We start from the raw sequence: 13,852 nt of genomic DNA on the forward strand, positions 1-13,852 counted from the left end.
AACATCAGTCGGGCTTCCAAATCATCCCAAGGGTGTTCGATGGGGTTGAGGTCAGGGCTCTGTGCAGGCCAGTCAAGTTCTTCCACACCGATCTCGACAAACCATTTCTGTATGGACCTCGCTTTATGCACGGCATTGTCATGCTGAACCAGGAAAGGGCCTTTCCTAAATGGTTGCCACAAAGTTAAAAGCACAGTATCGTCTAGAATGTCATTGTATGCTGTAGCGTTAATATTTCCCTTCACTGGAACTAAGGGGCCTAGCCCGAAACATGAAAAACAACCCCAGACCATTATTTCTCCTCCACCAAACTTTACAGTTGGCACTGCATTCGGGCAGGTAATTTTCTCCTGGCATTTGACAAACCCAGATTCGTCCGTCAGACTGCCAGATGGCGAAGTGTGATTCATCACTCCAGAGAACGTGTTTCCACTGCTGAGCTTCACACCACTTGGCATTGCGGATGGTGATCTTAGGCTTTTGTGCGGCAGTTCGGCCATGGAAACCTATTTCATTAAGCTCACGACTAACAGTCCTTGTGGTTACTTTTCTTCCAGAGGAAGTTTGGAACTCGGTGGTCCCAACTAAGGACAGACGATTTTTAAGGCCTACGAGCTCCAGCACTCAGTGGTCCTGTTCTGTGAGCTTGTGTGGCCTACCACTTTGCAGCTGAGCCATTGTTGCTCCTAGACATTTCCACTTCACACTAACAACACTTACAGTTGACGGGGGCAGCTCTAGCAGGGCAGACATTTTACGAACTGACTTGGTGGAAAGGTGGCATCCTATGATGGTGCCACAGTGAAAGTCACTGAGTAAGGCGGCAGGGTAGCCTAGTGGTTAGAGTGTTGGACTAGTAACCGGAAGGTTGCAAGTTCAAATCCCTGAGCTGACAAGGTACAAATCTGTCGTTCTGCCCCTGAACAGGCAGTTAAACCACTGTTCCTAGGCTGTTATTGAAAATAAGAATTTGTTCTTAACTGACTTGCCTAGTTAAATAAAGGTAAAAATTGAAAGGCCATTCTACTGCCAATGTTTGTCTATGGAGAATGTATGCTTGATTTTATACACCTGTCAGCAACAGGTGTGACTGAAATAGCCGAATCCACTCATTTGAAGGGGTGTCCACATACTTTTGTATATATAGTGTATGGAACCATTGTTTTTTGTAAGCATCAGTAGGTACTAGGCTTGAGCGGTATACCTTATATACCATATACCAGGGTATTTGGAAATAGCCAAGGGATGTTTTTTGAACACCTTCAAACTATTTAACTAATACATTTGAATATTTGTAGCTCCTTTTTAAGGAAATACCTGCAATTAACTTGTGCAATACAAAATCATGGTGGTCCCCAGTCACGCGTCACATCATTATGAAGCTCATGGTGGTCCCCAGTTACCTGTCACATCATTATGAAGCTCATGGTGGTCCCCAGTCACCTGTCACATCATTATGAAGCTCATGGTGGTCCCCAGTCACGTCACATCATTATGTCACATCATTATCATTATGAAGCTCATGGTGGTCCCCAATTACCTGTCACATCATTATGAAGCTCATGGTGGTCCCCAGTCACCTGTCACATCATTATGAAGCTTCATGGTGGTCCTCAGTCACGTGTCACATCATTATGAAGCTCATGGTGGTCCCCAGTCACGTGTCACATCATTATGAAGCTCATGGTGGTCCCCAGTCACCTGTCACATCATTATGAAGCTCATGGTGGTCCCCAGTCACCTGTCACATCATTATGAAGCTCATGGTGGTCCCCAGTCACCTGTCACATCATTATGAAGCTCATGGTGGTCCCCAGTCACGTGTCACATCATTATGAAGCTCATGGTGGTCCCCAGTCACGTGTCACATCATTATGAAGCTCATGGTGGTCCCCAGACACCTGTCACATCATTATGAAGCTCATGGTGGTCCCCAGTCACGTGTCACATCATTATGAATCTCATGGTGGTCCCCAGTCACGTGTCACATCATTATGAAGCTTATGGTGGTCTCCAGTCACGTGTCACATCATTATGACGCTCATGGTGGTCCCCAGTCACCTGTCACATCATTATGAAGCTCATGGTGGTCCCCAGTCACCTGTCACATCATTATGAAGCTCATGGTGGTCCCCAGTCACGTGTCACATGGTGTTTGTTTACAAGCACACAACAACAAGAGACCGGAACCTTGTCACTCACTGTTGTGCAGCATGCGCCAGGTGATCTCGTTACAGTATGGAATTCACTACTATATGTTTTCCTGCTAGATATCTTACAACTATTAAGTTAACTGTTTCAAATGTGCTAAATGCTCTGCAGTTGGGTATTTGATTTTCTAAGTGGTTAGCTTCTTTCAAAATCAAGCATTCACTTGGTAACAGCAGAGAATCCCCTTCTGGATCAAGAGCCTTGCTGGCTAATATTTGTTTTGTGCATGCAGAATACTGTGAGTAGCATTTTGTTGTTACTTGTATACCAGTGGTGGTCGGTGCTGTTTAAGATGAGTGAGGATAATATATTTTTTTATGAGCATAGCATTATTTCTATTACAGCATATTGGATGATTGTCATTCATATTCCATTCACCCAGCTCAATGTAAAATGGATAGGTTTAGGCTACTTACTACATGATACAAACGTTTCCCCAATACCCATCATGAGGTTGCTGCAACCTAGCCTATGAATGAAAGTTTACAACGTAGGGGCACAGGTCGAGATAAATTTGAGTAATCAAGGTGACAGACATCGACACATTCAATACCACCGTGCACAATCTTGCTTGCATCTAGCTGATCTAAGGTGTAATCATTAGTCCAACAGTTCAAACAAGAGTTTATATTGGTCAAATTCTGGTATGTTCCATTTGCATCTGTTTAAATTTTTTTTTTCAACAGAATTGGCGGAATGAATACACCCTTGATCATATGCAAACACAGTTCACTTTCATAGCAGCCAGATCGTTGTATAATTGCTTCTTGCATCTACGCACTCTCCTCCGCTCACCTTTTCCCTTTACTTGTGGACTTCAGTGCACAATGCACCAGCTGTCTGTGACCAGGCGAAAAACCTTTCCAAGTCAAACCTTCATATCATAACCGCTACAAACCACTTCATCGTTGTCACCATATTAGCTAACATCAAGTCAACAACATAGCTAATAGAACTAACACATTAGTAAACCCTCTACAAGCATGCAGTAGTACAGTGTACTTAGCAGTTAAACCGGTGGGCCCCTATGACAATAAATTAATAAAACCAAAAGATTACCTTGACTTGGAAGAGTTCCAGTGTTGGATAGCCATAGCCAGCTAGCTAACATAGCATCCCTCTCTGTTTCAGCCGGGTGAGTAGGCTAAACTAGTTAGCTTGCGGCATTTGCTAGCTAAGTGAAAGGGGGGAAATTAAATATAGCCAGCTCTTTCTCTCTCTCTCTCTCTTGCTTCTCCTTTATTTTTAATGAAATGTATTTGTTCAAAACTGTTCAACTATTGTCTTTCTCTCTCTTTGAGTCAACTACTCACCACATTTTAAATACTGCAGTGCTTGCTAGCTGTAGCTTATGCTTTCACTGCTAGTTTCATTCTCTGATACTTTGATTAGGTGGACAACATGTCAGTTCATGCTGCAAGAGCTCTGATAGGTTGGAGGATGTCCTCTGGAATAATTACTGAGTAAGACTATGGAATCCCAAGTCTCATAGGTTTTGTATTGAAGTCAATATACTAGAGGAGGACGGAAACTAGCTGTCCTCTGGCTACACCATGGTGCTCACCTACAGAGTGCTGTTGAGGCTACTGTAGACCTTCAATGCAAAATGGTGTGTTTTAATCAATTATTTGTGACATGAATATATTCAGTGAAGTTTCATTATTTTTTCACTATTTTTCCATATACTTGTTAGCATTACTAAACATTAGATTACATAGTGTTAGTGAGGTTTGAAAACATCACCCCTTGTGTTCAGTGCCGGTATTACCGAATATCCCGGTATGGCACAAGGTCGGTATGAAGGTATGACAATGTGGATACCGCCGAAGCTTACTAGGTACTGTAGGGAAGGTTAAGATTGACTCTATTGGTCTTGGGCACACCATGTCTATATATTAGTAATCAGCACGAATGAGTGAAGGCAGAGGGAAAGCATCTCCTAATGGTACACATATCTTCAGACAGAACAGCCTCCATTACCCTGTAATGGATCAGAGGTACTGTCATATTTCACTGTGGTGTTGCCATTAGGCTGCCATACAGGGCTGCCATACAGTATCAGTGTGCTCTATAATGGAGGATGGAGATGTCTGCTAAGGAACAATAACCTATTGTCTTGTCAGCATCTCGTTGCTATGCACATGCCAAACCCTCCTGTACCCCAGGGAACTCAAGGAGTTAAAAACACCATAGAAATACTGCTGCATGAGGAGGAGCTTGGATTTCATTTGAGGCGTGGCCTCGCTATCTATTGCAGTGCCAACATATGACATCATCATATATAGGATAATATTGTTTGTACTTTATTTTACGATACTGTTTTATATGATAATAATAGGTATTTTCATGCAATTATTCAGAGAATGAATCGTAACTGTATTGTAAAAATCGGGAATGAATCAGATTAACAATTTAAAGGTGTAGCATCACACTTCATTCACAAAAGAGGATTATTTTGAAGTTGTACTCTAGCTAGGTAGTGGAGACAGAGGGCATCTGGGCGTGTGGGCTCTAATTGCCAGTATTTAGTAGAGATCTGTAACCAGCATAACTGACCGTCTCTCCCCAAGACAGACCATTCCTGCTGGCCCCTCTGCTGTTTCATTCATTCATTGCAGGGGGAGGATTGTAGCTACAGTCCTAATGCGATGTGGACAGACAGGCAGTGTGCAGGCAGGCCAGCCAAGCTGATGCTGAGCCCCTGGCCACGCATGTGTGACAGAGACGCATAAGCTGCAGTCAGCGTCCTGAGAGGTGAACCAGGGAGAGGCAGCTAAGCGGGCCGCGCAGCCAATGCGGGGCGAGCACTGGTTGTCATGGGAACACATTGATTATTTAACAATTTGGACGAAGCCTGTGCCCTACGCTTGCCAAGGTTTAGTGGGAGTCTTTGTAGCTTTGCAGTCCCGAGCCAACTCAGTGCTGTAAGGTGCAGTGCTGTTTTGAGATAATACATGAGGAAACAAGAATCATAGATTAATAGATGGACCGATGGAAGGAAGGAAGGAAGGAGGGATGGATGGATGGTTAAGAGAGGGAGGGAGGGAAGTGTGGATGGAGAGAGGGAGGGATGAATGGATGGAATAAGGGATGGATGGATGGATGAAAATAGGGAGGGAGGAAGGAAGGAAGGAAGGAAGGAAGGAAGGAAGGAAGGAAGGAAGGAAGGAAGGAAGGAAGGAAGGAAGGAAGGAAGGAAGGAAGGAAGGAAGGAAGGAAGGAAGGAAGGGTGGATGGAGGGAACGAGAGATGTATGGAGGGAGGATGGATGAATGGGATGGATGGATGGAAGGAGGGATGAATAAATCGATAGATAACAATTTGGAGGACACAAATGTGAACACATGGATGTATACAGATAGACATGTTTTTTTTTGTATGGTATGTTGGTCATTTGGGATTGGTTGGTTGTAATGGTTGTACAGTCAGTCCTGTTGGGAGAGCAGCCTGAGCAGGGTGTGTGTGTATGTGTTTGTCTTTATGTGTGTGTGTCCTCTCCAAGCCTGCCCTGAGTCCTGAGCTGCAGGTGGACAACAGTGAACAGAGACAGATGGCTGGGAAAACAGCATTTAATGATTACTGTTTGAATTAAAAGGAAATTACGGGATTTTATGATAATCTTATCCAGATTTGGTTAATTCCCCCCATGCAGCTCAGTCACACCCTTATACCACATTTGGACGGTCGCCAACCTTTTTAACCGGCGTCCTCTCATGTTACCCTCTGCCCTTTCACCTCATTTGCCAGCCATCCCCATTTAACCTCCACAATCCCTGATGCACACACACACACACACACACACACACACACACACACACACACACACACACACACACACACACACACACACACACACACACACACACACACAGCACTGTACCCTGGCATTGTAAATGTGTGTTTATCTTGACCTCTGTGAGCCTAGAGATCAGACTGTGTAAACCTCTCTCTCAAGGACGTGACCTGTCCAGGGCTCTCTTAGTCCCAGCAGAAAGAACAAGCTGTCTGCTACTGTATCTATGTCATAAAGCTGTGTGCGGCCAGGCCCGCGCTGTTGCCCTGGCCCCAAGGCCCCACACTGTTGCCCTGGCCCCACGCTGTTGCCCTGGCCCACGGCCCCACGCTGTTGCCCTGGCCCCACGCTGTTGCCCTCGCCCCACGGCCCCACACTGTTGCTCTTGCCCCACGCTGTTGCCCTGGCCCCAAGCTGTTTCCCTGGCCCCACGCTGTTGCCCTGGCCCCAAGCTGTTGCCCTGGCCCCAAGCTGTTGCCCTGGCCCCATGCTGTTGCCCTGGCCCCACGGCCCCACGCTGTTGCCCTGGCCCCACGGCCCCACACTGTTGCTCTTGCCCCACGCTGTTGCCCTGGCCCCACGGCCCCACGCTGTTGCCCTGGCCCCACGCTGTTGCCCTGGCCCCACGACCCCACGCTGTTGCCCTGGCCCCACGCTGTTGCCCTGGCTCCACGGCCCCACGCTGTTGTCCTGGCCCCACGCTGTTGCCCTGGCCCCACGGCCCCACGCTGTTGCCCTGGCCCCATGCTGTTGCCCTGGCCCCACGGCCCCAGGCTGTTTCCCTGGCCCCACGGCCCCACGCAGTTGCCCTGGCCCCACGCTGCTTCCCTGGCCCCACGTTGTTGCCCTGGCCCCACGCTGCTGCCCTGGCCCCACGGCCCCACGCTCATCAGCCCTCTCCTCCTCCAACCCAACTCCCACTTCAGAGACAACACACCACTCTATGGCGGATTTAGGATTACACAGACAGATTATCTTCCCCTTTCTTTTTGTTTGCTTGTTAAGGGTGATACAGATACTGGGATTACCCACTTCAATCCCAGACAAGGATGTCATTTTTATTTTCAGACAGACAGTCTTGAAACCCTATGAGGTTTATAGTGCTATTTTGATGTTTATTTATTTTTATCATTGATTAGCCAGCTAGGAAGTAACCTCTCTGCTGCTTTTGATAAACTATTTTGTTCCTGCTGTTGTGCTTGTCTTTTGTGGTCCCTTGGCTGTGGCACTGGATTCAGTTCGCTAGTTTAGTCCAGTACAGTGACAGAGCAGAAATAGTCCCCACTGTGGCCCTCAGGCTTCGTCTCTCCACTGGGACCTATTGGCTGTGAGGGATGAATAGACCTCTTAAAAGCCTGGGTGTCTCCCCACAGTCTATGGTGCTGTGGCACACTGTGCATATCTAAAACACACACGCATACTTCTAAAAGCATGTAAAGGGAGCTGCTGCTCCCTTAAACCTTTTGGTTTAGGTCTGATAAGAACATGTCTGCCCTGTATTTGTATGATAAACAGGAAATGCCTAAATGTGTGCAGGTCATGAAAGACGTGCACACACAAGCACTGTGGCGAGCATCTGTTCATCCATATGCAGGTTACAAGCCATGATTGTGCCGAGTGAGGGACGTTTGTGCCGAGTGAGGGACGTCACAGCTCGCCATGAAACTATACTGCAGTTCTGAGGAAACGGTCACGTCTACAGTACGTAGCTTTAACGCTGGATTTTAAGAGGCGTTTGCGTGATAAGAGAAGTCACTGAGTGAAAATAAAATAACGAAGCTCTGGAACGACAACGAGACAAACTGGGGTTTAACAGCTTGCATGTTGGATAATGAATGATGCCAATCGAAGGGAGTGAGGCTTAAATACACACACATACAGCTCGAATTGTATGTCTGTGTGTTTATATACCATGGCCCAGCATCAAAGGACTTATAACTCAAGCTGTGCCATAAATTGTGTGGTTCTTTTCTCTCAGGCTGTGACCTGTTATATTGGAGTGTTGCACTGCGCGTGCACCTCCTGTGAGTCCTGTGTGAAAGAATTACCATTTAGGAATAAAAGAGCCGTGTACGTAAGGGAAAAAACGTTTCAAAACTTGTCTCAAGTGAACCTTCGATGCCGTCACTAAGGTGGAGAGACGCTACGGAAATAAATTAACGACCGAGAGTCTGTGCCACGAAAGCAATCAGCCCGTAGCTGCAACGACCCCTTGACACATTTAAAGTAGTTAGGTCATATGTAATATCACAGGCCATAGGCTGCCACATCACGCTGCCAAAGCATGGAGAATGCATGTGTGCTCATCGTGTGTGGCGATAGAGGTTGGTGGAACAAGATTAGAATCAATGGGGATCAATAGGAGTGGCTCCACATCAAAAAGCCCTAAGAATCTGGTAATGTGTGAATAGTGAATACTGGAGGGAGACAGTAATGGGAGGCAGGGGGATGTGGAGGTAGTGAGGGACCAGTAGCTCCTTTCTGCCCCTTTCAGCTGAATCAGATCAATAGAGAGAACAGCCAGTGGTCCAGCATTCCAGACTTATAAGGAGAGGCCATTACGCTCTGTGTCCAGTCCAGTCTACTGGTACTGTGTCCTGCTCCTCCTCTGTCTTCTTCTCTACTGAGAGCTGCTAGTCTTTCTGTAACATTTAACTGAGAACAGCATTCACATCAGATCCTTGCGAGGGGACGTTTTCGAAGAAGAAATGATGTTGATAACTGCCGCTGTGAGATGCATGTCTTTGCAGTGCCCTCTCCTGCACTCTGTTTGTACTGGTGCCCCCTCCACAGGACCAGAACATCTCCTCTGATACAACATGCATGAGATTTTGAGAAATGAACGTCAGCCACTAGGGGGCGTAATGGAGCCTGAACAGCCGAATTGAGATCTATTTCGGATCAAATCCAGGAATGGATCAGTTTTTGTGTCTTACTGACCTTATAGGCCAGCCATATTCAACAGGAGGACTGCGGTCCGGATCCAGACCCAGAATGAGGTCAATACAGGCCACGGGGTCACAATTTATTTTTGAACTCAGTCAGATCTCAACCCCTGGTATTATATGAACACACATAAGACATGGCAAAATGTTTAGAATTGCAGGAAATTAGCTTTAAAGGGTAACTCAACTCCGATTTCAGCCTTACCCAACCTCTTCAACAACAACAAAAAATGCTTTCAAGTGAGAAGTTGTGGGTGGGGGGGGGGGATTGCTCATATTATATTCATTTTGGGTGTGGTTAAGTGTAGTAGATCCCAACACTTTCTCACTAAAGCATACTTACCAGAAGTCCACTGTCAGACTCTGATAATAAAATGATGTGCATCGCGAGCATATACGTCTCACATTGGTAAGCCGCCGAGTTCCTGCCATCTATTGCCTCTTGCAGTGTAAGTTGGAATCCCCCGTGCAAAAAAACCCGGTGAAGTGTAGATTTACATTTAGTGCGGTATTGTGTTGGGAAGAAAAGTGCAATCATCATCTTGAAAATGAATATTAGTGGCTCAATTCAATCCAACCTGCACTGCAGTATTTACGCAGTAGCTCTTTTTTTGGGGCAGATTGGTCGTGGGTACTGTATAAAAACCTACAACAGGTATGCTTTCACTTTTCAGAGTTAGAAGTGTGGGCACGGGATGAATATTGTAAATTAACGATTTGAGAAACAAAAAAAAGATAACAAACCCATGTGGGATTAGAATTCTCAACCATTGAACTATGAGCCTATTGCACCACAATTCACTCATCGCCATTCGGAAATAATACGAGTGGACATGACCACCGTTGTCGTGTATTTCTTGTTACGAAGGGAGTGTACATCTAGAAGGGAGTGTACATCTAGAAGGGAGTGTACATCTAGAAGGGAGTGTACATCTAGAAGGGAGTGTACATCTAGAAGGGAGTGTACATCTAGAAGGAAGTGTACATCTAGAATGGAGTGTACATCTAGAAGGGAGTGTATTTCATACCGAACCCCTCCTTTGAGATGACGTAAACATCATGAGGTCAATGGTAGAGTTCAACTACTAGGGGCAAAAATAGCTAGATTTACTACTAACAGACCAAAATATATCACTTTTGCAACGAACTGTCGAAATGAAGACCAGAATTGACGTGTTTCACAATAACTAATAACTTAAACATCTGGTTTTCCCTGGAAGAAATCGCATTGCTAGAGGCGTTACTACATACCCGGGTTCATTCCCATAGGACAGCGCACAATTGGCCCAGCGTCGTCCGCATTATGGGAGGCCATCAAAACATAGACGTGGTGTTGGATGCCAGACTTCATGTTATCATTTCCAGCAATTTAGAACAGGTAGTGAAAGTAGCAGACAGGAAGAGATGATTGTGATATCCTAGGTGATGGCCCAATGGTCCCAACACACACACAGTTTGTTCAAATGGAGTCTAACACAGGAAGCCGGCAATAATAACACCACTGGTCTCTTTTCCCCACTTCTCATTCTCAGTCCTCACACCTACTGTAGCCATCATCCACCCATCCCCAGCGACACACACACAACGACTGTTCCCATGGCATTCACTTACTGGCTCCTAGCTGCCACACACACACACTGAGGTAATGTTGTATCTCTTCATCTATCTTTGCAGGCGAACCCTCCCCCTGTCATCGTCAACGCAGACTCATTGGATGCAGGCCCTTATGTAAGTATCCATTCTGTTGTCTCTCTGTGTGGATGGAGTATCTATTCGGTTGTCTCTCTGTGTGGATGGAGTATCTATTCTGTTGTCTCTCTGTGTGGATGGAGTATCTATTCTGTTATTTAACTGTGTGGATGAAGTATCTATTCTGTTGTCTCTCTGTGTGGATGGAGTATCTATTATGTTGCCTCTGTGTGGATGGAGTATCTATTCTGTTGTTTCTCTGTGTGAATGGAGTATATATTATGTTGCCTCTGTGTGGATGGAGTATCTATTCTGTTGTCTCTCTATGTGGATGGAGTGTCTATTCTGTTGTCTCTCTGTGTGGGTGGAATATCTATTATATTGCCTCTGTGTGGATGGAGTTTCTATTCTGTTGTTTCTCTGTGTGGATGGAATATATATGCTGTTGCCTCTGTGTGGATGGAGTATCTATTCTGTTGTTTACTGTGTGGATGGAGTATCTATTATGTTGTTTAACTGTGTGGATGGAGTATCTATTCTGTTGTTTAACTGTGTGGATGGAGTATCTATTCTGTTGTTTAACTGTGTGGATGGAGTATCTATTCTGTTGTTTCTCTGTGTGAATGGAGTATATATTATGTTGCCTCTGTGTGGATGGAGTATCTATTCTGTTGTCTCTCTATGTGGATGGAGTGTCTATTCTGTTGTCTCTCTGTGTGGGTGGAATATCTATTATATTGCCTCTGTGTGGATGGAGTTTCTATTCTGTTGTTTCTCTGTGTGGATGGAATATATATGCTGTTGCCTCTGTGTGGATGGAGAATCTATTCTGTTGTTTACTGTGTGGATGGAGTATCTATTATGTTGTTTAACTGTGTGGATGGAGTATCTATTCTGTTGTTTAACTGTATGGATGGAGTATCTATTCTGTTGTTTAACTGTGTGGATGGAGTATCTATTCTGTTGTTTAACTGTGTGGATGGAGTATCTATTCTGTTGTTTAACTGTGTGGATGGAGTATCTATTCTGTTGTCTCTCTGTGTGGATGGAGTATGTATTCTGTTGTCTCTCTGTGTGGATGGAGTATATATTATGTTGCCTCTGTGTGGATGGAGTATCTATTCTGTTGTTTAACTGTGTGGATGGAGTATCTATTCTGTTGTTTAACTGTGTGGATGGAGTATCTATTCTGTTGTCTCTCTGTGTGGATGGAGTATGTATTCTGTTGTCTCTCTGTGTGGATGGAGTATATATTATGTTGCCTCTGTGTGGATGGAGTATCTATTCTGTTGTCTCTCTATGTGGATGGAGTGTCTATTCTGTTGTCTCTCTGTGTGGATTGAATATCTATTATATTGCCTCTGTGTGGATGGAGTTTCTATTCTGTTGTTTCTCTGTGTGGATGGAGTATATATGCTGTTGCCTCTGTGTGGATGGAGTATCTATTCTGTTGTTTAACTGTGTGGATGGAGTATCTATTCTGTTGTTTAACTGTGTGGATGGAGTATCTATTCTGTTGTTTAACTGTGTGGATGGAGTATCTATTCTGTTGTCTCTCTGTGTGGATGGAGTATATATTCTGTTGTCTCTCTGTGTGGATGGAGTGTCTATTATGTTTCCTCTGTGTGGATGGAGTATTTATTTTGTTGTTTCTCTGTGTGAATGGAGTATATATTCTGTTACCTCTGTGTGGATGGAGTATCTATTCTGTTGTCTCTCTATGTGGATGGAGTATCTATTCTGTTGTCTCTCTGTGTGGATGGAGTATCTATTCTGTTGCCGCTGTGTGGATGGAGTATCTATTCTGTTGTCTCTCTGTGTGGATGGTGTGTCTATTCTGTTGTCTCTCTGTGTGGATGGAATATCTATTCTGTTGTCTCTCTGTGTGGATGGAATATCTATTCTGTTGTCTCTCTGTGTGGATGGAGTATCTATTATGTTGCCTCTGTGTGGATGGAGTATTTATTCTGTTGTTTCTCTGTGTGAATGGAGTATATATTCTGTTGCTCTGTGTGGATGGAGTATGTTGTCTCTCTATGTGGATGGAGTATATATTCTGTTGCCTCTGTGTGGATGTGGATGGAGTATCTATTCTGTTGTCTCTCTGTGTGGATGGAGTATCTATTCTGTTGTGGATGGAGTATCTATTCTGTTGTCTCTCTGTGTGGATGGAGTATATATTCTGTTTCTCTGTGTGGATGGAGTATCTATTATTTATTTTGTTGTTTCTGTTGTCTCTCTGTGTGGATGGAGTATCTATTCTGTTGTCTCTCTGTGTGGATGGAGTATCTATGGAGTATCTATTCTGTTGTCTCTCTGTGTGGATGGAGTATCTATTCTGTTGTCTCTCTGTGTGGATGGAGTATCTATTGTGTGGATGGAATATCTATTCTGTTGTCTCTCTGTGTGGATGGAGTATCTATTCTGTTGTCTCTGTGTGGATGGAGTATCTATTATGTTGCCTCTGTGTGGATGGAGTATTTATTCTGTTGTTTCTCTGTGTGATGGAGTGTCCTGTTGTCTCTGTGTGGATGGAGTATCTATTCTGTTGTCTCTCTGTGTGGATGGAATATCTATTCTGTTGTCTCTCTGTGTGGATGGAGTATCTATTATGTTGCCTCTGTGTGGATGGAGTATCTATTCTGTTGTTTCTCTGTGTGGATGGAGTATATATTATGTTGCCTCTGTGTGGATGGAGTATCTATTCTGTTGCCTCTGTGTGGGTGGAGTATCTATTCTGTTGTCTCTCTGTGTGGATGGAGTATATATTCTGTTGTCTCTCTGTGTGGATGGAGTGTCTATTATGTTTCCTCTGTGTGGATGGAGTATTTATTCTGTTGTTTCTCTGTGTGAATGGAGTATATATTCTGTTGCCTCTGTGTGGATGGAGTATCTATTCTGTTGTCTCTCTATGTGGATGGAGTATCTATTCTGTTGTCTCTCTGTGTGGATGGAGTATCTATTCTGTTGCCTCTGTGTGGATGGAGTATCTATTCTGTTGTCTCTCTGTGTGGATGGAGTGTCTATTATGTTTCCTCTGTGTGGATGGAGTATTTATTCTGTTGTTTCTCTGTGTGAATGGAGTATATATTCTGTGTGGATGGAGTATCTATTCTGTTGTCTCTCTGTGTGGATGGTGTGTCTATTCTGTTGTCTCTCTGTGTGGATGGAGTATCTATTATGTTGCCTCTGTGTGGGTGGAGTATCTATTCTG

The 13,852-nt window shown here is 44.6% G+C and overlaps 1 protein-coding gene across 6 annotated transcripts in view; it reads left to right on the forward strand.

Moving 5' to 3' along the window:
* The window catches only part of LOC135545843 (disks large homolog 3-like), a 139,895-nt gene that overhangs the window by 68,558 nt on the left and 57,485 nt on the right, over nucleotides 1–13,852 (forward strand). For all 6 annotated transcript variants that reach the window (XM_064973776.1, XM_064973777.1, XM_064973779.1 and 3 more), the window contains one exon: nucleotides 10,624–10,677. In XM_064973776.1, the coding sequence (XP_064829848.1) occupies nucleotides 10,624–10,677 (54 nt within the window). The remainder of the gene's footprint in view (nucleotides 1–10,623; nucleotides 10,678–13,852) is intronic.

The sequence above is a fragment of the Oncorhynchus masou genome, chromosome 9, assembly GCF_036934945.1.
Source record: "Oncorhynchus masou masou isolate Uvic2021 chromosome 9, UVic_Omas_1.1, whole genome shotgun sequence".
NCBI lineage: Eukaryota > Metazoa > Chordata > Actinopteri > Salmoniformes > Salmonidae > Oncorhynchus > Oncorhynchus masou.